This window comes from Cygnus atratus, chromosome 9 (assembly GCF_013377495.2).
Source record: "Cygnus atratus isolate AKBS03 ecotype Queensland, Australia chromosome 9, CAtr_DNAZoo_HiC_assembly, whole genome shotgun sequence".
NCBI lineage: Eukaryota > Metazoa > Chordata > Aves > Anseriformes > Anatidae > Cygnus > Cygnus atratus.
Genome location: NC_066370.1, coordinates 25,330,422 through 25,355,024, shown reverse-complemented (window position 1 = coordinate 25,355,024; position 24,603 = coordinate 25,330,422). Strand labels below are relative to the sequence as shown.

General features: G+C 50.7%; 2 protein-coding genes across 2 annotated transcripts; both read right to left on the bottom strand.

The window, feature by feature from the left end:
- Positions 1-6,860: 6,860 nt before the first annotated feature.
- On the bottom strand, positions 6,861-11,206 carry C9H3orf33 (chromosome 9 C3orf33 homolog). The gene is made up of 5 exons (XM_035566462.2): positions 11,103-11,206; positions 10,966-11,025; positions 9,476-9,629; positions 8,426-8,586; positions 6,861-8,015 (listed from the first exon to the last, which is right to left on the bottom strand). The coding sequence occupies exons 1-5, from the start codon at positions 11,181-11,183 to the stop codon at positions 7,749-7,751; spliced, it is 723 nt and encodes a 240-aa protein (XP_035422355.1). The 5' UTR covers positions 11,184-11,206; the 3' UTR covers positions 6,861-7,748.
- Positions 11,207-14,526: 3,320 nt separating this feature from the next.
- On the bottom strand, positions 14,527-24,543 carry SLC33A1 (solute carrier family 33 member 1). The gene is made up of 6 exons (XM_035566524.2): positions 23,652-24,543; positions 19,819-20,009; positions 18,986-19,170; positions 17,912-18,029; positions 17,557-17,772; positions 14,527-15,909 (listed from the first exon to the last, which is right to left on the bottom strand). Exons 1-6 carry the CDS (start codon positions 24,541-24,543, stop codon positions 15,742-15,744), a joined length of 1,770 nt encoding a protein of 589 aa, XP_035422417.1. The 3' UTR covers positions 14,527-15,741.
- Between the last annotated feature and the right edge of the window lie 60 nt (positions 24,544-24,603).

Sequence of the window (24,603 nt, the reverse complement as noted above, 5' to 3'; positions counted from 1 at the left end):
TGTGGGTTTAGCTGGAAGCAATCGGAAACTCCTAGGAGTCAGAGTTGTCTATACAAAAGGAAAAGCTCACAAGAGTTTGGATTTAGGACACAGATATGGCACATCGGGCTTTTTAGAGATATGAAGTTGAGGCGTGCCTTTGGTTTTTTGTTTGGGGGGGGGGGGGGGGTTGTGTGTGTGGTGGTGATGGCATGGGCTTTTTGTTTGTTTTAAACTGATATTTTGGTAATTTCCTTATCAGGGCACTAAACATTAATCCTAGTCACACATCCTTCACGAGACGAAGACAGACTGGTGTCAGTTGCTTGTTTAAGCAAGCCCCTCGGGGCACCCAGGAAACTGTACCCAACGCCACCCGGCCAGTGCCGAAGGTGTTGAGAAGCCACGAAGAGGCGGCAGCAGCAGCCTGCCTCCCACCTGCTGTAGCCCTGCTCCGGGAGGCCCTGCGCAGCCCCTCGGGGCAGCTCGGATCAGGCAGCAGGGCTGACGCCCGCCCCAGAGGGGCGCACAGACCTCGCCACCTGCCCCAAACGAGCTCCCACCCCGCGTCGCCCACCCGGCGGTGGCAGGAGGCCGGGCTGTGCCGGGCCGGGTCCCGGACAAGTGTCTTACCTGTCCTGCCCCGCTAACCTAAACCTTCCTGCGGCTGCTAGTGCTGATGGGGCTTTTGTTTCATTTCGCCGCTCTTTCTGGGAAGTCATGAAAAGCGTGCGTCAGCACAACTCGCTGCTGAGGAAGGCATTAGAAAGGATTTGGACTGACTCCCCATGGCAACAGACCCTGAAAAGGAATTAGCATTTGCTCCCCGCTCCTCCAGAAGCCGAGTGCACTTTGTCTTTCTCCCGGCTAAGGAATGCTTTCCAGGAGGGCGGCGTGCTGCTGCCTCTGCCGGGCATGGAAGCGGTAAATATGAGTGTGTATGGATGGCTTCCTTCCACGCTCCCAGCGCTCCGCACACCTTTCAGCTGTCCTTGCCACCTCTCTGCACCCTCGGTCACCAACACAAATCATTTGTTGGTTTTGCTGCCCAAAGGTTTCCCCACGCTGCCTGTTGCATGCAAGTGCCTTTCTACCCAGGAGGTTTTCACCCGCGCAGACACAATCACTTTGCCCCATTGGCGATGCTATTTCTAATGCATCACCTACAGCACACCCTCAGACTCAGCTGTACTCCTGGAGACCCTTCTGTAAGCTCTCCAATTTCTTCTGTGGGATGAACACCGCCGCTCCCTTCAGAGCAGGCAGAGGAGTGCACAGCAAGCCCAGGACCGTCAGCTGTAGGAGCCATCCGCACCCATACGAGCAGCCCCGAAGCGTGGGGAATCGATTCATCCCAGACGCAGCTCACGAGCTCCCGGGGACACCTAGCTCACGCCTCGACTCTCCAGGTACCGGCAGGCAGAAGGGAAAAATCCAACTCTACTTTCCACGCTGGAGATAAGTTTCCAAGGGTTTCAGTGAATTCAACCACTGTGCGAGGCCAAGAATAGGAACTCCCGCTCACGGCACTGCCTGGGGTGAGCTGCTGACAGTGCCGGCAGAGGAGACTGCCGGTCTCAAGAACGCGCCTCGCTCCGCTTTTAGCTGCAGCTCTGCTTAGCATCACTTCGCCATGCACACCTCTGCCCGGGGTGTGAGACAGAAGAGGCAAGTGAAAGGAGCGAACGTTCGCACAGAGACTCGACACAGCAAGAACTTCACTGAGCAGCTGTTAGCAACGCAGCTCTAAGAGCTTCTGAAAATACCCGACACAGAGCTTCGCCCCTCTTCCCAGCAGCAAAACGGTGCTTTAAAGAGCTGGAGTCACAATAACAAACATGGAGCGCAAGCTTGCTTTGTTCTTACCTAGCATTACTTTGGAAAATAATAATTCTGTTTCTAAAGATAAAGGCGAACTTTCTTTCCTGTGGGTCCTTTCCACCTTGAAGAACTCTCTTCCTCAACAGACCAGCTGAAACTTTCTCCCTAAAACGCAGGAGGAACACAGCGCACCAGGTCATGCCTGAGGGCACGCATCTCTCACCAGGAGTAAACGTGATCATTTAGACAAGTCATTTTCAGACACATTGCTAATATAATACGAGATCCTGTTATCTGAAATGTGTAATACTGCCACTTCAGTAGCCGCTTCTGCTATCACTGAGCATACAGCTGTTACTACAGCCAATGAAACCCTGGCGACTGCTGTGCTATGGCACGGAATAATTCAAACACTTTGATAAAATATGAAGATAAAAATAAGATGCCTGGAAAGGGCTTATGCCAGCAGAGCCAGCCACGTACACGGATGATCTGTGTCTCGTACACTATCAGGCTACTTGCCGATTGAGGTACAGTCCCCCCACGGAGCACGGGTGGGGACCGCTGCCCCCACAAGACCCTCTGCACGTGTCATCGATCGATGCAGCTGTAGCTGCCAATAACCTTTCATTGTTTCCCGCAGGGACACTACCAGGTTTGCTGCCAACCAGTCGGCTGATCACCCGCAACTCGAACTAAGCCCGAGCAAAGAGCCCAGGAAACGCATCCAGCCGGGGCTCAGCAGCGCCCGTTTTAAGCCTGAGCAGCTGGAGCCAGCGCTTCCTCCACTCCCACTCAGGGACACGCTTGGCCACACTCGGTGTGCATGGGTACGTGAACTTTGTGTCAGTTCCAATAAATCGAGTCTGTAGCGCCGCACGGGCTACTTCACACCACAGCCTCCACTTGAAACTTCTTGCAAGCGACGCTGAGTTATTTCAGGCTGAAGAGACTCACATGGACATCTCTTGCCAGGAACGCTACACCTCTTTTAATACACGTGGCCAAATGCAATTAAAGCGGTTCTGTAATGCTCACCCGTGGACTTGAGCCCCCAGAAGTGCAGGTTGCATCCCCAGCATTGAGTACTCGGCTTTTTCCAGCACTGCAACAGGTGCCTGCTTCCAAAACGCTCTCAGCAGCTCTGCCTGCCTCTTTCACTCCTCCACACTTCCCCTGCTCTCATCGGAGCCTTAGTAAGTGGCTATCCACAGGATAAATATTTCCCACTGCCTTCTGGATCCCTCAACGTGCCTTCCCACCTCCAGGCGCACGCACATCACTCTCAGCCACCCAGGCACACCCAGCCAGAGCTCCTGCAATGGAAAGCAGAGGCAAGCTCAGACCTCTGGAGTAATGCTGATGCCCTCAGTGTCCATGGAGACTGGAACAAGAAAACCGCCGTTGTTAAGAAAGCAATCCCAGCTTTCTAAAACAAACAAACACGAAAGAAAAGGGGCAAACGCAAACACCCCCTAGCAGTTTGGCCAGCCTGCACCACGGCCGGCCAGCCTCAGCCCCACTCCGGCAGAAGCACCTCCTGCTTGTGGACGTGGAAGCCCAGACACATTTATCCTCAGCGCAGCCCTGACCCAGGGGCACAAGGCAATCGATCTCCGCGCAGGGAACCGCGCTCTGCTGGCGGGCAGCTCTGAGGCTCGCGGCACGCTGCTCACAACTGCGCAGAACACGCTCTGCATCCTGCCACACCAGGGGAAAACACCGTAACGACTGCTTCTAAAGCACCTCCACCACTCGAGTGGGTTTGAAATTGTTGTGGCTTAACCCGGCTTTTTAACTAAGAAGAAGTTTCTGTAAAACCCTACAAGGCGATAGCGCACGGCAGCCTTACCTCCGCTGAAGGCACAGGTTGGGACAAACTGTCCTCTCAGGTAACGCAGACCTGTGGGCAGGCTGCTGCTTTCAGGAGCTGGAGTGCTTTTTGTCCCCTTAACTTCCAGACTTTCTTAAACGTAATAAAAATAATGTAATTTTAAAAAAAAATAAAAACCTACTGTGTAGCTGCGCTCCTGGCTTTGCCATCTAGGTTATCAGTTTGAACCGAACTGGGTCTTGAGGGGCACTTCAGATTTCCTTAAGGGATTAAAGGAAAGCCTTATTTATAGAGAGATCGCTCTGTAGTGCCAACAGAAACACAGCCTCGTGTACAGGCTGTCCCAGGAGCCAGCCGAGCGCAGGCCGGCTGCCACCCCCTGCGTTACCGCTCCTCACAGAGCCGCTTCGGGGCCGGGACGCTCCCTGGCAGCCCGTGAGGCACCAGCGTGGCCCGGGCACAGCTCGGACCCGCTACCAGCGAGCCCCTCTGCTTTGCTGTTAGGGCGTGAGGATGTTATTCAGGCGCTGGGGGTTTAGATGGAAGCCATCTCGGGACAGCTGAGGGGACCCGGGCACCCCCCGAGCCGCGCAGCCCGCTCCGGGACCCGTCACAAACCTCCCGCCTCCCTCTGAGCAAACTTCACGTTTTTAGGAAGCCTTAAAAAAAGGCAAAAAAGCGGTGCCTGGGGAACAAAAAGGGGTCCTCGTGAACTTGTCGCGGGGGCGGTGCCGCGGCCCCGGGGAGCACACGGCGCGGCCAGGAGCGCCCAGACGGGCGAACCGGGGGCGGGGGCGGCGGCGGCGAGCGGCCGGGCCCCCGCCACCGGGGGCCGGCAGACAAAGAGCCGCGGCCGGCCCCGGGGTGCGGGCACCGCCGCGCTGCCCCCCCGGCCGCTACCGCTCGGCGGCGACCCCCGGGGGCATCGCGGCCGGCAGCGCCCCGCATCCCCGGCCCCGACCCCCCGCGCCCACCCCCGGCGCCCCGCGCTCACCCCGGCGCCGCCTCGCCCCGCTGCGCTCCGCTCCCGTTCAAACGCCCGGCGCCGCCGCCCGGCCCCGCCCGCCGCCGGCCGGGAGCTCAGGGGAAACCCGGAGCCGCCGGCGGCCCGGAGCGGAGCCGAGCCCAGCGCTCTGCCGCCCCGCCGCCCCGGATCCAGCCCCGGTGTTGCGGCGGCCCCGCGCCCGTTCAACCTGCCCCGCCGCGCCGCGCTCCCCCCCCCTCAGGGGCCCCCGCCTCTCCCCTCCGCTCCTCTCCTCACGGAGCGCCCCGGGCTCGCCCCGCCGCCGCCGCCGCCGGGCGCTGTGGTGAGGAGGCGCGGGCCGGGCCCGCCGCACCTGCCGCGGGGCCCCCCGGTCGCGGCCCTTCCCCCGCGCGCCCCCTGAGGAGAGCAGCCGGCCCGGCTCGTTGCTTTGCAGCCGTTAAAATCCCTCACGAACTTCACCGGCCGGTCACCTGCGTGAGCCGGCGGCGCCGAGCCGGGCGAGGGGTGCCCGCCCCAAAGCTTCGGGTCCTCCTGGCGGGGGAAGGCTGCCGTGAGGGAGGCAGCGTCCAAAACCCTGCTTCAGGGCAGCCCCTTCGTGTACCGCGGGGGCTGGAGCGTGACCGAGACGTGTTTTGTGAGGAGCCAGCAGGCACCGAGGCTGCCGGAGCTCGAGGAGCTTTGGGACAGAGGGTTTGGGGTTTGGGTGCTCCCGTGCGGAGCCAGGAGCTGGGCTCCGTGATCCCGGTGGGCCCCTTCCAACTCGGGAGATTCCGCGGTTCAGCCTGGGAAGGAGGGGGAGAGGCGGCAACGAACAAGAGATTTACCTAAGGACGGTGACTTTTTGCTCTTTCTTCCGTCCAGGAGCAGTCGCAGGAGAAGCCTCTGGCCAGAGGCTCATGGCCACGCTGCAGCAGGGCCCTGCTCCACGCCTTTGTTCTCCTGTCAGGAACGGACGTGGGCAGGGCTGCGCCCACCGCTTTCGGGGAGGCTCTGGGAAAGGCTGGTAATGTTTGTCACAGCCATTTGCCTTAAATACCACACCGGCAATAAAAAAACCTCTGCAACTCTGAAGGTATTTTCCTTAGTGGGCCATCTGGAGGCATCTCCTTTCACTCCCTGCAATCTTTGTAAGAAGTTGGCTTGTTTATGGTGCTTTCAGAGCTGCGGGGAAGGCAACGAGCTAAGTAGTTTAATTCTTGTCCTTACTCCCAATCGCACAAGAACTGCAACCTCTGCTTGGAAATACTCTTATGCGTGTTGCTGCTGTGGTTAAAGGAAATGGATAATGCTCCTCGAGGCAGCGCGGGGTGTCGCCATATCATGGAGAAGAGTGCTTTTTCTTCCCCTGACCTCCCAGTCAGTTCCACAACGTGGTTCAGCTTAGCTATTTGTTTCTGCTCCTGTTACGGGCTTTTCAAGACAGGCCTCCCACAGAGACAAGATCTACAGCCATTCAAGACTTGTACAGATGGAAAGCACTGCTATTTTTTGCCTGATCGGAGTTGTGGTGGTTTTTGTTTTGTTTTGTTTTTTTTTGAGAGGGGGAAGTCTGGATGGAATTATATTTAATTATATTTCATTATCGCAGCAAAAGGCCATATATAACTGTAGAGTTATGCTTAGTTTGGAAAAAGCTTCACTTAATAAACCGAAACACCTACAATTAACCACGAGAAGTAGTTTATGACTCTATGATCGTGTGACTTCTCTGTCCAAGTACCACAGCAGTGATTGACCCAGACCTGTAATGCATAAAATCAGATACTTCTTTTTATGAATTTTCTGGAATAGGCACAGATAGCTGGTTTCCAGCTCCGGTCAAGGTCTCCCTCTGCTCCTCTATCCCACGTTGGTTCCCAGCACTGATACCTGTCCTGCAGGTACCTCATGGCTAGCTGCTCACTGTACTGTGCAAGAAAACAGCCTTTCGGTCCTTAAGAGGACACAGGAACAAAAGTAATAAAAAAAATCACTGACATACATTCTTACCCGAGGATAAACTGTTTTTTTTAGGATCTCAGGATTCACAATTTTGCAATGAAGCCAGCAGGGAAAAAAAAAATACATAACTAATACCAGGCAATGCTCAGATATTGAGATTTTCATACCGCACTCCTCTCCTTGGCATTTCATTGCCAAATAAATAAGTGGAAAGAAAAAATATATGCAAAGCACTTCACTTGAGATAATCAGGAGTGTGGCAGATTAAAAATCAAGTGTTTGGTAAATAAAACGTGATGATGAACTTAAGAAATCAATCTTTATTCTGAGAATATTTACAAAAAATATACTTCACATCTACATAACACCTCTTTCAAAAATAAAGCACTCTGTGGTCCATTTTTTATATTTCCTATTTAAGTTTATCTTCATCTGGTTTTAGATACTTTTAGAACCATCAGAAGAAAACAGATTAGTTTTTTCCTCTGATATAACTTGCAAAACTCTTTCATGTTAATTTTGTGTTTTACAAATTGGCATTACTAGCATAGTAGTTTCCATTCTTTAATATACCAACTAATTTTTTATTTTTATATGTTAGTGGTTATGACCCTATCAGCTTTTTAAGATCAACCACAACAAATTACCTTTTATTCTGGTAATAATGCAACCCGTTATTCAAGATGAACGATTTTTTCACACACAAATTATGCACAAATGTAGTACAGGAATTCAAACAAGCAGGTAAACACGTGCTACAAGCTTTCTCAAGCTCTGAAATGGAGTTTTCTAGCCAACGCCAGTTACCTAGTAATGACCTGCAACAGCTAAGCATTAAGGTGGTGCACTTTGGATGGATACTTTGCACCTCTTAAAAGCAGCTGCCGACTGTTCTCACTTCAGTTAACGCATCTGTAGGTATTTAGCAGGTGGAAAACGGCACAACTGATTTGGGACACTGCTGGAGAAAATTTTAGCTTAAGGACGCTTCAATTTTCGTCCTGCATAATACAACTAAACTTCAGTCCCACATAGGTTATATAATATGGCACTGGGTAACTTTACGGCTTTTCTGTTCAAGACAAGGAACTCACAAGTTACGGCACTTTTTATCACAAATTGATATTTTCCATAAAGCATGTAACACAGATACGTGGCCTCCCTCTAGACAAGTCTCCCGTTCTGCCTTTAAATATAACTTCTTAACCAGTTCACAAACTGTTTCAATGTCTGTACGCATTTATTGTTGCTTATACGGTCTCTAACTCTTTCAGAGAAGCTTTCTTCTTGCCATATACCTTTATTTTTCTTCAAGGCCTTTAACTCCGCCCGAAGCAGTCTTTTGTGAAGTTTCCAGTAGAGGCGAGAATGATGATGTAGTCCTTCGATGCGTGCTGTTCTGCCGAGCCCTTGTCTCAAGACCTCCTCATTTAAGCACACGCTGAGAAAGCGACCCTACAAAAAGGCACAGTAAATACGATATTCACTTACCCTTTAAAACTGCGTGCGTGTGCATGCGTGCGTTCCCGCTGACCTTCACTTCTGGCTAAATCTACCCTCGTGCAGAAAGAGTTAAAAGAAATACAGCTGACTTTGAAAACGTACTACTAGCACAAGTAATCTATAAGAAAACATTTGATGGATTAAACATTAAGCTAATCAGAACGACACCATATAGCCTAGCACTATCAGACTGATCAGTCAACAAAAGTACTTGTTTTGGAGTCTGACTTAGTAATATAACTTTATTTAAAATTCCTGTAAAGATAATTTATAATAACTAATAACATTCTCATGTACTGACTGTTTAATCACATCCAAACTTAAAACTGCAGATTAAAGTCATTTTTTGTTACTATTTTTACCTTATTTACTAAAACACGGCATTCGAGTGCCAAGTCCTCCCTTCCAAGAAGCTGGAACCATACCATTTGCGAGGGTTTCACCTCTTTCTGTAACCAGACCATGCCACTTGGAGCCAGCTCCACTCCAGCAAGTCTTACCAGCAAAAGACCTTTTGATTGCCCTGGACATAGACAAAGAGAACTTTTTTTTACTGAATGCCATAGTCAAGTGAAATGTCATACTTTGCACAGACCCTCAGCTGTCGTTAACAAGTTTATTCCCATGGACTTAAAAAAAATAAATCCATTTTAGTTCCCCAAAGCACTATTTATTTGCAACTAAGAATTTGATCTAAGTCCCCCTTCAGTAAAAAAAAAAAAAATCAAGATTTCACAAATGATATAAGCTATTTTGTGTTATTTTGCATACAAGTAGAAAGAAGTACCTTTGTTATCAGTCACCACTATTTTATCTGAAAGGGCAGAAACACTAGGCAAGAAGAATTAGCGCCTCCACGTATTTGCAAAGCGAGCACGTGACTGCGCTCACAGACCGGACGGAGGGCTTCTGAGAAGCCAGGGCAAAACCGCCCTGCTATACGGAACTGTCTGATCTTCATCTCTGAATAAAAGCATAATTGCAATAGAATTGGTTTTTTGCCAGTAATGAGAGCAGCTATGCAAACAAATTAACTGCCTGTGTGCTCGGGCTTTTGCTGCCAGAAACACATCACCGTAATAAAACACTGTATTGGCAAGCTGCTCCTGCAGCTCTCCTCTCAGTCTTTCTTATTGCTGTTTCCCACCTGTGAAGTACGGAAGGATCAGAAGGCAGCGCCAGAAGTGTAACTTTAGCCTTCCTCTCAGCTTGCCCCCGCCTGCCCGCTCTGTGCAAAGGCAGCACACCTGATGTCCCACTGATTTCTGCCCATCTACTTCCAAGAGTATCGTTTAAAATAAAATTTAAAAAAAGCAAATACTTTTGGTGTCGCAGGATTTGTGCTTGTCTAGTGGACAATACTGCTAGTGACATTTCATTCCTATCCTTGTTTTTCATCTACTTTTACTTACATTTCCTCTGTATTGATGTAATGATAGGAATGCTAATGGGAATGTGTTCAACTTGCAGACCTTTCTCCGTTACGTGATGGATTTTTCCCCGCAATTTGACATTCTTTTCAATAAACTCCACGGGTATATCCAAAGCATTTGTGAACTTCGTTGTCTATTGATGGAAAGAAGAATGAGACACGGTTTAAAATATATACAGAGAGAGAGAGCAGTTTCAATCACATGAAATCCAACTTACTCTACAAACAATTTGGCAAATTACAGATATACCGTTACACAGCACGGACAACTGATTTCTTAGACAGTAATCAGCTGTAGAACCCCTCAGGTGCCCGCCCTTCCAGCCGCTCAGGAATGTTCCCTGTTTTACAGTATTTGCAATGTTAGGGATGAGCATGAGAGCAAGAATGGAAACTGATGTTTTATATTGACACACGTTGAAATTAACTTGATTCACCATGAAGAGTGTTTTAAAAGTGGCCTGAACGGTGCTAGAAGAGGGGTGAAAGCCAGCCGAGAAGCGAGTGTTTGAAGACACTCGCAAAGAACAGACACACAGGAAACAAAGGCAGAGCAGAGCAGAGCAGACAGAAGCAACAACACAGACTTTGATAAGGGAGGCAAAGAGGAGAGGGACAAAAGCAGGTGTGCACCTTTGAAAAGATCACAGGATGACTGAATTCGATGACTGCATCCCTTGATAACAGGAGGATTCAGAGGAGGGAGTTATACGATCACATGGGAAAACAAAGGGTAGTGGCACCAACGGCTTGGCCAGCAGCAGCCGCGCAGGAACAATGCAGCTGCAGCAGGGACACAACACCCGGAATTCAGGACGCTGATTTTTGGAGTTCTCACTGAGAGAAACCTTCTGTGGGCTCCTGACCCGCGTCTGTGCAGCCGCGCGAAGCACCGAGCAGCCTGCCCACAAGTGCCGCGTGGGCAATCCGGCAGTACGTGCGGTTTGGGCTTTCTGGGGAGATTTTCACATAACAACGTCATACAGACGTGCTCTCACAGCAGACTCTATTCGGGGCTGCCGGGGGGAGTCAGCACTGACCGCTGGCCCCTCAGCAGCCGGAGGCGGCACAGCGCCGGCTCCTTACGGAGCGGGGCGTTACCGTGCGCTGCGAACCGACCGTCTCGAGGGGCGAAGGGACCTGGGTTTACGCTTAAAAATATGGGAAAAGCACCTCTGCTCGTGGAAGTAGGGAGAAAGGATGCGGGGAAACCACCCCCGTTTCAGTTTTGGTTGAACTACGGGTACTTCTGTGCCGCGGGCTGCAGGAAGCGGCAGCTGGGGATGCAGCACCGAGGAAAGCGGCTTCACGAGCTGAAAACCAGGGGGAGGTTACAGCGCCGCCGGGGGGCGGGCTACAACCAGCCGCAGGCCGGTGGGAGAGGGGCGCTGCGGGGGGGGGGGGGACCCCCGGGCTGCCGGGAGCCCTGCGGGGAGCCCCAAGGCCCTGCCCCGGCCCGGCCGCACTCACCAGGCGGACGCTCCTGGCCAGCACCAGCAGCCCGGCCGCCGCCAGCCCGGCGCTGAGGTTCTGCGGGAAGAGGACAGCGAGGATCAGCGGGGGGCCGGGGCCGGCCCCCGGCCCTGCCCCGGCCCCGGCCCCGTTACCCGCAGGAGGCCCAGGTGCCCGTCGGCCCACTCGGAGAGCCGGGCCAGGCCCTCGCCCGCCGCGCTCCGCCGCTCCGCCATGGCCGCCTCAGCCCCCGCAGCGCCCCCGCACGGAGCCCGCCGGCACCGCACCGGGCACCGGCGGGGATCGAGGGGGGGGGCCTGCGGGGCCCGGGGGGCCGCCGACGAGCCGGGCAGCTTCCCCAACGGGAACTGGGGCAGCTTCCCCAACGGGAATCCGCGTGCAGGGCCCCTGCCTCTGGGCGAGCCTACGGGCAGCCCCTGGCGGCGGCTGGGGAGGACGCCGAGGCCTTGGCTCGGCTCCTGCTTTAAGGGGCCGAGCCGCGACCTTCGTTCAGGTGAATTCAGGCTGATTCCAGCCCCTCGTCCGCATCCTCCGGCCCTGGGACAGCCCTTGCTGCACCTCGGGGGGCTCTCAGAAAACGACCTGAGAACGTTCCCGTGTTTACCGCTGCTGTTTATTCCTTCCCCTACCTCCGTTCCGACCTAACAAACACCCGCAGCTCCTTACCAGATGTCCCGAGCCAGCCGTTTCTCTCAGCTGAACCGATTGCACGGCCGTGCAAAGATCTACGAGGTCTTCAAAAAAATACAGTGCAAAGAAATAATCACACACGATATAAAGTTATACCTAGGTTGTGTTTACACAAGCCTTTCACCTCCATTAAAGCCCAGCTCAAGGTTTCTGTGTGAGCAGGCGGTACCTTAAATAACGTCAGTATCAGCCACGGCTCGGGATTTCAGGAAAACCACAGATCCCGGTAGGAATTCATAACCCAAGGCACCGACAGAAACCTGCTTGAATCAAAACATTTTACCTGATGTTGCAATTAAAACAATTCTTAGGCTACTGGTTGCGAGGTGTCTTGAACAAATAAATATTACCACTATAATTTTCTTCAAGGAAAGTGGTGAAGCTGTTAGGTTTGGTTTGTTTACTAAGCATGAACATTTTAAGATTAATAATAAATACAGAAATAGTGCAAAATCTGGGTTTCAACAAAAACATATGCACACAGCTCTTAATAATTTGGAAGCATGCTGCTGACTTGTTAATGCGTGTATATCGGGTAAAATGCTAACTACGCAGCATCGTCTCGTTTGGAGAGGCGCCAGAAGAGTCGGACAAGGCTGCTGCCCGCAAAAACTTGCTCCGTTCCCTGCTGCAGGGAGAGGCTCCGCCTGCCGACGCTGGGCTCTGCAGCTTGGTGACAGAACTCTCCTCTCTTCCCTACTTCACCACATCAAAAATGACCTGAGCATCACCTCCTTGTAGTTCACGGTGGTGTTTATCAGCGTGTATAACTACATCTGGAACATCTGGAAGACAATAATCAAAACAACTTTACAGGGAAACCAAGAACTGTTGACATCACTGGCAGGTTTTTCAATGTCCACAACAAAGAGGAAGCGTGCAGTTGGGGTGTTACCATGAGCTGTAGGTGGCAGTGACGGTATCGCGCTGCCAGCACCAACGTTCCCAGGGCATCGGGTGGGCGAGCTCCTCGGCGCAGGGCAATCCTCACCCGCTTCCTCACTGGGACGCAGGCCGGAGGCGGCAGCAGCAGGAGCACGATAATCCCAGCTCGTGCAGCCTGGAGAACCTTACGCTTTGCCCTGGACCTGCTCACTGTGGGCACTACAAGTACAGAACTGAATTTTGGAGCAAGTGGTTGTTTCTTTGGCAAGTCTCAGGGAACAACAACGAATTAATTTCACAAGAGCAGGGGAGGATGACTTTCCTGCGTGGCAAATCCAGCACATCACAGCTGCGTCCAACAGCACCGCAAGGGCGAGCTGTTCCCTGCCTCTCCTCATGCTCCGCTGCACCCCTCTCCCCCAGGACCTGGCTCACTTCACAATGATCCTGCTCAGCAATCTAAACCAGGACAAACCGTTTACCTACAAAAAAACATTTCTGCTATTTGTCTTTTGCTAGGAAGAAGTCACCTCTGACTCCCCGCCAGACCCATTCAGGGAGGTGCGGGGATGAAGACGTGGCTGGGGAGCCACGGGACAGCTCTGACAGGGGCAACCTGGCCAGAGCACCAAGCTGCCCAGGTGCTGACCTGGATCAGGAAGGGAAGCTGGCTACACAGACACGCAGCACGTGCCCGTCTGGTCTCCAAATGCAGAGGAGCCCCTGTTTTCATGTAGCACCACAAAGCCCCTGCAGCGAATCAAGAGACTAGAGCAGTACTTGGTCATTTTCTCCAGTTCCCATTTCAAAAACAGACTCTCAAGCAAGAGATTGGGTTCTTTCTTTTCTTTTTTAATGTTAAAGACTTCTCTCACCAAAAAAAAAAAAAAAAAGAACCAAAAAACTTTAAAATAGGGATAGTAAGCCTGAAAGATTACTGGATCCTTTCAGCAATCTGCTGATGAACTGGCACGGTTGTAACATTTGTGACTTGTGTTACAAACCTGCAGCATTGAGAGATTAAGAAAAATACCCTGTCCATTGGTTCCTTCTCCAGTTCGAAAGAGGAAGAGAATTACTTATGCTGCATTTCATATAACAATTGGAGTTTAATGTTGCTGTTGAAATCATCTCATGTATCAGTTAAGCACTTCCCAAGGCGTTTTGGTTATAACAGGTTACACTGGCACCTTCAGACATACTGAAACAAAATTGCAAAGTGAAAGCCAACTGTAAAACATTTATGAATTTAACTTCCTATATTCCGCAGTCTAGAAGATCTCCCTCAAAGCCAGACAGGTTGAAAAAACACTCTAGGTATGGACAAGCTGCTATGGAAATAAGTGGCCCGTTGTTACCATACAGACCCAGACCGCCTCAATGCATACTGAACCCAGTAGCAATGATCTGGCTAGGACTGAAAAATACACCCACTTGTGGCTACAAGCCTCAGATATATTCTTAGATTCCTCTTGTGCTTACGCAGAGATGCGATTGGAAGACTTAGCCTGGGGAGTAAAAACTGTGCTTCTGTTCAGCTTGATTTTTTAATCCCGCTGTCCTTGACACAAGGTGAGCGTGCTGTTGCTGGACCACAGATCGCAGCCGGGGGAAATCAGCTGGGGCCTGCAGCTCTGGGCTCGGCTTCCTACCAACTGCTCAAGGCTGCCGCTTTGAGGGAAAGAAGAGCCAGAACAGGCGCCAGTACCCAAGGAAACACTCGGTCACTGCCCTCTTCCAGCACCTTCTTACTCGGAAGGTCACACAGATGCTTTGTGCACAGCGGATCTCCCCTGCAGCCTGCCCAAACTTGGCATAATTTACTTTTTGCTGAAGCATACAGTAACACAAGACCCACAACCTGTCTCACCAGGAGCCCTGTCTCACCAGGAGCTGGGAACATGAAGGTCATGGTGCAATACTTCCAGTATTGACAAGGCAAGAAATAGAGAATTAAAAAGAAAATCACATACCTTTCAAAGGTATTTTTGTATATATTTTTAATAATGATGTACGATATACATCCACCAATATACAAGTGCCCCTTCTCTAGGCGTACAGTGTACTTGCTGTACATCACTAAGGCACTCAGGAAAGAAGTCATTCTTGATAAATGCAACAGGAAATTTCCACTATAAAGGATCAGTAATAAATTTCTATAGCAGCTCTACCACAGGATGTAACTCGTTTGCATTATGCAACAGCAAGTTGTACATCAACTCACTGGGAATTTGGCAAGTTTGTCGTCACCAAATCACTTTCAAAGGCACTGGCTTTGGGAAGAGAGGCATTTGTTCCTCACATTGATCTTTACCCTGTTCAAATTTTAGTGACAGAGGAACCAGCACTACCACTTCATTCCACCAAAATAACTGCCTCCACAAGGACCGCGTGCCTTCTCCTTTCAAAGCCTGCGTTTCGTGCGCCAGCTGCTACACTACGCAGTTTGAGCATTGAGTCCTGAAGGTGTAGAGTATTGTGCGTTACTCTTAAGTCCTCCTTTACATCATTTTTTCATCAAGAAAGAATCCTGAATGTAAATCAAAATGCTGTGAAACAGAGGAAATAAATTAAGTGTAACTTTGTTTATAAAAATATTCTCTTATAAATCTTTAAAGCTTATAAAAGCCTGAAAATACATTTAAAAGAATCTCTGAAACATTATTTCATCCTTTGAAATGTGGTTACAGTCCAGAAAGCGAGAAGAAACAAAGCCCACGGCCATTTTACATTTATCTTCCCACGATGAATTCCGCAGTACGATGTGCTTAACCTACAAGTCAAAATGCCTTTCACATCCTTCCTCAGGTCAGCTGCCCGTGCCAAAGCTGCCTGTTCAGAAATCAAGAGCTGGAACTCAGCTAACAGTGCTGCTGTTTAGGTAAACGTGGCACAAGCAGCTTTTCCATAGTTACTATATGGAAAGTTTGGGTGTTGGTTGTATCAGAAGCCACGGCTCTGAAGCTAGAGCATGGGGACACGTAGTACACAGGTGCCATTTTCTCACTACTTTCTCAACTTGTGTTCTCAGATTGGGAAGGCAAGTGGTATCACATACGCACATACCACTGTCTCAGCCACCCGTTTTTTTCAGCAACTTGGCATTTAAAAATACCTATACTCCTGTTTATTGGTTATGGGATGTCTTTGTAATAAAACTAAAATAACCTGCCTAGTCCGTCCAATATTTAAATGGCATCAATTGGTCCTCTTGCACTTCCATGAAGACTGTCCTTCATCCTGCAGCTTTTTCAACTTGGGCCCAAATAGGAACCACCAGGCAAATCCCAGAATGACACAGACGACAGATTCCACGTAGTAACCATCCAAGGTAGTAACGCAGGAACCGCCGGCTTTCGTGCAGAGCTGCAACACAGAAGCAGAGGCATTAAGTATTTTCTGGGAAAAACAGAAACGCAGGCTTTCTAGAAGTAGGCATTAGATACTCACAGTTTAATGGCCTTTTTAAGGTTACGTCTAAACATACTTTGTTATTTCTCTTTGTTTCTGATGGAATTATTAAAAGACATTTGAGATTACCATTAGTATGAAATGTTAAACTGTTATAAAACATGTGGGAGATGGAAAGTACTGGCCCAAGGATCCAACTCTACAAAACAGATGTACGATCCCTGTTCTTAATCCCATGAAAAAAGATTTCTTTTCTGTCCATCCAAATTGCTTCTTTAGAAATGAGAGCCTTGCATCTCACCACACTGAACCTGCAAGCAGACAGCACAAAGCCAGCTGCCTGCAGTGTATGTCTGAGGAAGAACAGGCCTGGGATGTGCTTTAATTGCAGAACTGAAAGGCAAACTCAAGCATTTAAGGGGTAGGTGTACGGCATGTGATTGGTTTTATGATTAACTTTCAATACTGCCATAATCCCAAAACAAAGCAATCCTCTGAATCGAGGTTCTGCCAGCATTTGCATTATTCTGAGACATGTCAAAATCAGATTAGGAGTCAGAAGGGAGTGGTTGTGGAACATTTCCAACAGGGAAGACGTGGAAAAAAGATTAGAGGAGTGAGTTGAAGGAGGAAGGACTTAAGTCCAACGGAGGCCGAGGCACAGGGAAAATAACTAGTGCTAAGCTGAGACCCATGCTGAAGCAGCACACGTTAAGAGGAAGCAGTTTCTCCAGTCAAAACTGCAATTCCGGTTCAAACAAGTCCAGTTTGACTTCTAGAAGAGTGTGTTCAGAGGACCTCTGCAGCCCGAGGAGTTCCGTAAACACACAGGCATTCAGGAGTGAAATCTCAATCACGAGTAAGGGAGAACAATACCACACGACAAAACCCCCCCAAACATTTCCACCCTTCCAAACCTTTGCATTACAACTTCTCACTTGCTCACGCGGAGGTGAATTTGAAACACTGCTTTCCAGGCAGATTTGCGTGCTGTTGTTTGATCTGAGTACAGTAGCACAATATGTTCTCTGTTCTCTTCCACAGGGCTCCCCGGAACCGGGAAGGCTGCCAGTCACACCGCTCAGTTTCAAATGGAAAGCAAAGATCAAAGGCAGCAAAGTAACGTCACGGTAGAAGGAATCAAGGTATCAAGACGGGAAGCCACCGGAAAGACAGGCAGAACAAAGAACCACCACAGAACCGAAGGGACCTGGGGACAGACAGCCTGCCAAGAACAGAGCGCCTCGTCACACAGCTCCAAGCCGAGCACACTTTACTCAGGAATGCAACCAACAGCTCCCTGTACTGCAGAGCGCGGCACCAACCCAGTGCTGCTGCCAGCAGCTTTTCATCCCAGCCAGAACAGAAAGGGACAATTACTCTGCAACTGCAAATCTTTGGTAAAGATGTCAGCTACGAAAAGCGCGCAGATAAAGGCTGAATTTTATCAGTTAGGAAAAAAAGTTTAATTACTGGGATTTTTTTTTAAGTGTAAACTATGCTCCGTGAAGGTTTTCAAAGGTGGAAAGGAAAAAAAATACTAAGAGAAGCCATTTCACCTGGCCATAACTGAACCGAGACCTTCACAGCCTCCAAACTTACTTCTGCAGCAGCTGGGGTTCCGCAGGCCTGTTCCTGGGCCCCCACGCACTCTTTCACCGTGAGCGGATCTACGAGCCAGAGGGCAACAGTGGATGGCCAGTTCCCTCCCAGGTTCGACACGGTATTTAGGAGTGTCATGTAGGTTCCTCCGATCAGCGGATCGCTAACCTTGGCATTGAACGCCATTATTGCCACGTACATGCTATACAGCGTGATCTGGAGGGGGTGAGAAAACCCACAGGTTAAAGCAATTCCAGGGTAGCTAGGAAGAAAAGCAGTTAATGGCATTTACAGTCCTCTCGTTGATATGAAATACCCTCCTGGTGCCCTTTGCTTCCCACGCAGTGTACGTTACCTGATGTAAAGCGTAACTCAACAATACTACAACATAGTAGTAGACAGGAAATCCTCCTTCGTGTTTTACTTTAGGAGTCCACCATACCAAAAAAGCAAATTCTAGTCCAAACAGTAACCTGCAGGAGTAAGAGAGAATTTGTAACTCAAGTAATTTTGTCCGTGTGTTTCTGTACCCTAACAGAAAGCGACTATCAAACATCTGTACATACAATATATATTAAAATAGCTTTAACTAGATATAAACAATTTCTATCTCGTACAGAATTATGTATTTAGTATTTGACAAGCACTGAAAGCGTAAACATTTCATACCTAAACAATTCTTCCTTCCATATCAGCATAATACTGCCAGATCTCCTACACCAGCTTCTTCCCGTCCCTCACACAGAAGTTTTAGTTGTGGAAAGCAACACACAAGACATTCAACCAAATTCAGATGGAGAAAAATTTACCTGGCTTTTTTTTTGTTTTTTTAAATGAAAGCATACATCATTGCCTAAGAGCACATTTAAGTAATGGTACAGACAGAGCACTGATCTACTGAATAATGGCATTAGGTAATTTCCTGGATTCACTGGCTTTACATTCCTACAGAATTCCACGGGCAAACTCCGATATAAACCACTCACAAACGAAACGTCTCGTCTGTATCAGCCTAATTCACCTTCTTTTTTCTCACTTATCTCAGCAAAGCATGCATCTAGGAGACGTTCCAAATGCTTTGTAGAGGCAGTCTGCTGCTCTCACGTTAGGCAGTACATGTATTTTCAGAGACACAGTCCCACATCTACTCAGAACGATTCAGGAACAAGGAACTGCTGACGCTGCGTAAGAGCAGGGAAGTACTGCCCTATGCTGCTGTACACGCATCTTAAAACCGCTGCTCATTGTGCTCTTTCACTTGTGTCACCACGTGAATCATCTCCAAGGCACAAGATACAGAGAGTTCAACTTGCTACGGGAATTCTGACATGCTCTTTCTTCTGTCTGGAACTTACACAAGAATTCTTATAATTGATCCAAGTACACAAATTGCTATGTTTCAACAAAACCATTTTTTGTTTGTTTTTACCTAAAAGGCATAGCTTTGTAGAAGGTGTTCAGCGGCTTGGGGCCTGCTGTGTATTTGCTGATAATCAGGGGCAATATTATCTGTACAGGAACCATTGGAACTGCCAGCAGAGCTAAATGTTCTTTAGGTACTCCTTCTTCCACCAGTTTGAGTCCCGTTACAGCATCTGCTGCTGAAAATCCAACCTGCAATATAAGTTAAACAAAATAAACTGGGGAAAACAGTGACAGTATGGCTAGAAATTCAGTTTACTTGGCATTAAGTACACCGAGAAAAGCGATAGAGCACAATTCACTTTTGTTTCTGATTTCCAAACTAGTTCTAAAACGTGTTCTACACTTGCACACTATTCTTGTCATCAATGCCAAAACTATACCAAGAGCAATTAACACAGCAACAGTGTTCATACCCGTACCTCAAAGGCCTGCTGGTACCCATGACTGCCAACAGAACGATGTGAAAACCTAGTTTGTACAGAGTTGCAGGTTCCGGGAATGTGATTTAGGTGAAAAGAAACATTTTCTGTGCTTTTAACTGCAGCCTACGCAAACTGCCTAACTGTAAGGACGCACGTTTAAAAATAAATTAATGTTAGATTGCAATCAAACTTTTCTTTAATGCTCACGTAAACACGTAAGCGCTCAAACTAACGCCTTCTGTTGTACACAGCTACGTAGCTCAACCATACACTGCGTTTCCAGATTTCATGTGAAAATTTGGAACTGATGGCAACCGCTGGCAAAAGTGAGCAATAAGCTGGACCACGGGGACTCAGCAACCTTTTAGATCCTCATACCATCAGCACCTGACAATTCACGTATGTGTTTACCTACTTTTGCTGTGAGAATCAGGAGACAGAACGTGAGAACTGCTGGCATCTTGATTATTGAGAAGAGCAGCTTGTATGTATCGGTGATGCCTTTGGTCTCTTCTTTTGTTGGTGTTAATTCTTTGTTTTCCTTTTTCAGAAGGGCAACAAGCGTAGTGGTAATCAGGAAGACAGCTCCCCAGAAAAACAGGAAATCTGGAATACAAAAAATATTCTAGCACCCACTACAAGCGTTTCATTAACAGTTCACTGAAATGCGCTTTTTCGGCTACCAAACAAAGCACAACCTAATAAGAAAAGTCGAATAAAAGCCGTACGCATTGACCCACCTGAAAAGAAGCAACAAAACCAAAGCACAAGCAGACAGCTACATGCAGCACCAGACAGGGCTCCTCCCTGCCCCTCAGTCTATAATCACGTTTGCTCGAGGTTTAGACACAGCAGCAACCTGGGTCACTTCCCTCCAGGTCTGTGTGGCACCAGTGGGCACGTTGGAGACCAGAAGTCAAAATGGACTTTGAGGAGCTGCACAGAAACCCACTAAAAGCGGATAAAGGAGGAAAAAGGCACACTGAACAGTTACAAGACAGGATGGGAAAAAACTCCGGAGGAAGAAGCCATTCGCCCCCCTGCAGGTGACCCATCGCAGTCCGTAGCCACTCCGCGCCCCGACCCTCCGCTCCGCGCATCCCTCGTCCGAAGGGAACCACGATCGATACCCACACGAGTGCAAAGATGTCCCGATGAAGGTTCCTACACAGTCGCTAAGTAAAGCGTCACTCAAACAGATCTGTTTTAAGAGGGTGTCATATCTGCTATCTCCTCAGTGCTTGACGTTAAGCAGATAGAGTGTTTGCTCAAAGGCAGACGGGAAGGCAGCAGCAGCAAAGCACACTCACGTTTTAGGGCAAGGACGTAGAGAGCACGCTAGCCTAAGACAGCCCTACAAAAGAGGCAAGAAGGAATTCAGTAACGTGCAGGGACTACGACAGAAGTACCCTTTTATCCTTCTGATCAGAAGCAACCCCAGGAGCCTCAAGATAACGAGGCAAGCAGCAAGGGCTGGTGAAAGGGCAAAGACAGGGCAAAGGTTTAGTCAACCATTAGCTGCTTTGGATTCGCAGGAAGAAAGCGCCACAAGCACGGACAAAAACCTGGAAGGCTCCTTTAGCTATTCCCTACCATTTCCAGTTTACAATAAAAGTGGCACTTCAGATTAGTTTCTGCCGCTTCCATGTCGCTTATTTTTCCCGTTTCAAGAGTACTCTAAAGGAGAGAAGACCTCATAACCAACACTGTCAGATTGCTCTCCCCTCTGTTTAAAAAAAGAAACCCTGAGCATATCTTCTGAGGAAAAGATCAGCGTTCAGAGCCACGCTGATCTGCTGCCTACACAAGGCAGGCAGGAGCAGTACCGTGACAACAGCGCCGAGTGCCACCGCGGCAGTGGGACACCCGCAGCGTGAGGACGGGGTGGAAATAGCTCTGAGCATCAGCCCACAAACACTCACCGGCTCAGCCCCGTCAGATGCAATACAGCGGTGGCTGGGGTACCTGAAAAAGGCCGCATGCAAGAGTCCAGACTAAAAAGACTCTTTTCACAGCAGACGTTTTCTAGCGCTTCTGGTGCCACCAGCGCCGCCCACTGCCCCATCCCTATTTTGTCTCTGCCTCCGTACTACCACCAGGAAAAGAAACGGCCGTGCTGGGGCAAAGCAAACTTCAAAACTCGATCACAAATAGAGCAGGCTGCAAAAACATCAAGGAGGCGTGGGACAGGACAGTTGCTTCATCACAACAGCTTTAAGTAACAACGCAGCCCCACATCTCCTCCCAGGAAAAAGGGCACTCCCCTCAGCAGCCTAGTCATGGCTGCTGCACCTTCCTCCTGCAGTCACACCGCACCTCTGTTCCTTCACGTGCCGCAAGCATTCATGTGCCTCCATGAAAAACTGGACAGGAACCAAAAGACGCGGCCAGTCAGCTTTTAAAGAAAAAAATAACAACGCCCTTTGAACAGCAAAGTGCAAAGCTCATACATGTGCTAGCACAAACAATAAGCCCACTGAAACGAGTTTTTTTTCCCCCTCCAGAACTTCAGCCTGAAGAACATTCTAGGACAGCGTTTGTTCTGACGAGCAGCGTTACATTTGTGCACGCTGCTTCCCGCAGTTAACGGGAACGACGAAGGCTGCTGCTTCCCAGCTACCTGAAGCTGACGCGGGGTCACGAAGCGCGGCCTTTTCTTTCCCTTACCAGCAGTCAGTCCGCAACAGAAGCGCTCAGAGAGCTGAACGGGCACAAAACCACCCGTCGGCGCTGCAAAGTTCGCTGTGCCTTTGGCTGCCCGAACCAGCTCTCCCCGGCGCGACAAGCAGAGCGCCGCTCACCGCTGCAGCCGCCTCAGGACAGGCGAGGACACGGGAGCTGTGGCACGCCGGCACGTGGACGAGGGAAAAATTTCTTGAAGGAAGGCAGTTTTGCTACCCAAAAAACATATCCTGCAACTGTAGCGTCAGAGTTATTTGCTTTTCTTGCTCCACCCAGGCTAACGCCCCACACAAGCTAAGCAGGCTGTGTAGGTAGTTTTTGGTTTCAGCTTTTTTTTAAGACAGTATTCCTGTAATAGCAAGAAATCCCTTTATAAAAGCAGTATTGAAAAAAAACACAGCCACCAGAAACCCGGCGAGCGGAGCAAAGCAGACAAACGAAGCCTCTTTAAGCACACGAGTGATTTCCAAGTTGCATCAGCAGCAGAAGACGTCAGCTCGCTGCTGCAGCAGGAGGGAAGAGACACGCCAGCACTGCTGAGCAGCACAACAGGGGAAAGCAAAAGCAAGCAAGACATCAGCGGGGTAACTTAGAGGAGCGCGCCGTGCTTGTTGACACATGGACAAGACATAAATGAGGTCAGTAAGGAGATGGGAAGGTTAGTTAGCAATTGTAGCACAACGCACAGCAGTCTCAGATGCAGATGCCCTCGTGGATCAGTAAGATCAGTTTGCTACCTACGGGGCAGGAAGCAAAAGCGAGTCTTCTCCCACCATCTCACATCAGTTTTGGCACGCCTCTTCTCTTACCTGGTATGCCCAGAGCGATCAGAGAGGAAGAAACTAAACCCGTGAGAACTTACTCTCAGCACTGGCCTGGTCACTCCGAAACTGCCCCCAGAAACAGCGCTGGCTTGTCAGATCCTCCCCGAGCTGAGCTGCCTAACCTCAGCCTCCCAACACACACACGGACTTCCTACAGATCTTCTGGCAACGCACCTAACACCAACAACACCCAGACTTTCTGAGGAAAAAATTAGAAAACACTCCTAGACTAGCAGCTAGAAAAGGATGGCTCACCAGATTCCGTTTAATTCACTGAAGAAAGAGATAACCCTTAATTTACTTAATTAAGACCTTCCTCTGGAGGTTGGCAACGTGGCCAAGCCTGAACGCTTGTCATTTCTGTTTCTGTGAGCAATACCATTTGGGAAGGTTTTTTTTTTTAAAGCTTATTTCCTCTTCTCTTTCTCCCAGAAGAAGATATTCTCAAGCAGCCTCCTTAAAGACAGGCGAAGCGCTTGCATTTTTTTTGGAACAGCAACCTATTCTGTGGTCATTAAACTAGGAAACGTTTAAAAAGCAAGCAAGTCTCTCCAAAGCGCTTGGGTCAGCCAAGTCCATGACCAGGCAGATTTCCCTCGCGCTTCAGGCCAGAGGAGCCCAGCGCACTTGCAGCAGACCCCACCAGCCTCCTCACGGCTCGGGAGGCCAGAGCCGCAGGCGGAGGCAGCGAGCACCCCCAGCCCCGCACCACCACACGTGGGCCGGGGCACCCGGGCGCTACCTGAGAGGGTGACGATGCCCCGGGGCTGGGGCTGGAAGCGCAGGTACTTGTTGCAGAAGGAGGGCGACTCGAGGGCGAGGAAGAGGACGTTGCCCAGGAAGTAGCCGGCCGTCTGGCCCACCGAGTTGCAGGTGGAGGCGTAGCCCACGTTCTCCCGGGACAGCATGGTGAGCGCCCAGCCGTCCACCGCGATGTCCTGCGTGGCCGCCAGGAACTCGAAGAGGAAGAAGGTGGCCGTGAGGGCCACCACGTCGGGGCCGCGGCCCTGCCCGTCGCCCAGCAGCGCGTCCACCCGGCGGGACAGGCAGATCATGAAGAGCCCCAGCACGTACTGGGTCGGCACCAGCCACGACTTGCGGCGCCCGAAGCGCCGCACGTACACGGCGTCCACCAGCGGCGCCCACAGCAGCTTGAGGCTGAAGGGCCAGAAGACGAGGCTGAAGAAGGCCTGCTCGGTGTAGCTGGCACTGCGGCTCTGCAGGATGAGCGGCACGCTGCCCGCCAGCCCCAGCGGCACGCCCTGCAGCACGTACAGCGCCAGCAGCAGCAGCACGCTGCCCAGCTCCGCGCGGCACCCCCGCGGCGCCGGCCCCGCCGCCGGCAGGCCCAGCTCGGGGGGGGGCGGCGGCGGCGGCGGCAGCAGCAGCAGCAGCGCCTCGGCCTCGCCGCCCGCCGGGCCGGCCCCGAGGAGCGCCGGCGCCTCCGGGCAGTGCGGGTGGCTGCCGGGGCGGCGCTGCCGGCCGCCCTGCTTGGCCGACATGGCCCGGCCCAGCCCGGCGCGAGCGGAGCGCGCAGCCCCGACCCGCCGGCGCCGCCGCCGCCTCACCCTCACTGAGGAGACGCCGCGCGCCGGCCCCGCCCCGCCCCTTCCGGCCGCGTGGCTGCGCCTCATTGGCCCGCGGCGCGGCGGCGGCAGCGGAGGCCGCGCCCCCCGGGTTTCACCCCGCCCCCC

Excerpts from the sequence above, each read along its gene's own strand:
- C9H3orf33 (XM_035566462.2), bottom strand. The coding sequence starts at position 11,183 with ATGGCGGAGCGGCGGAGCGCGGCGGGCGAGGGCCTGGCCCGGCTCTCC. Across the intron at positions 11,026-11,102 it reads GGCACCTGGGCCTCCTGCGG|AACCTCAGCGCCGGGCTGGC; the intron begins GTAACGGGGCCG and ends CTCTTCCCGCAG. Across the intron at positions 8,016-8,425 it reads GCCGTGTTTTAGTAAATAAG|GGTCGCTTTCTCAGCGTGTG; the intron begins GTAAAAATAGTA and ends GCCTTTTTGTAG.
- SLC33A1 (XM_035566524.2), bottom strand. The coding sequence starts at position 24,543 with ATGAGGCGCAGCCACGCGGCCGGAAGGGGCGGGGCGGGGCCGGCGCGC. Across the intron at positions 19,171-19,818 it reads TCCTGATTCTCACAGCAAAA|GTTGGATTTTCAGCAGCAGA; the intron begins GTAGGTAAACAC and ends CTTATATTGCAG. Across the intron at positions 18,030-18,985 it reads TACAAAGCTATGCCTTTTAG|GTTACTGTTTGGACTAGAAT; the intron begins GTAAAAACAAAC and ends TTACTCCTGCAG.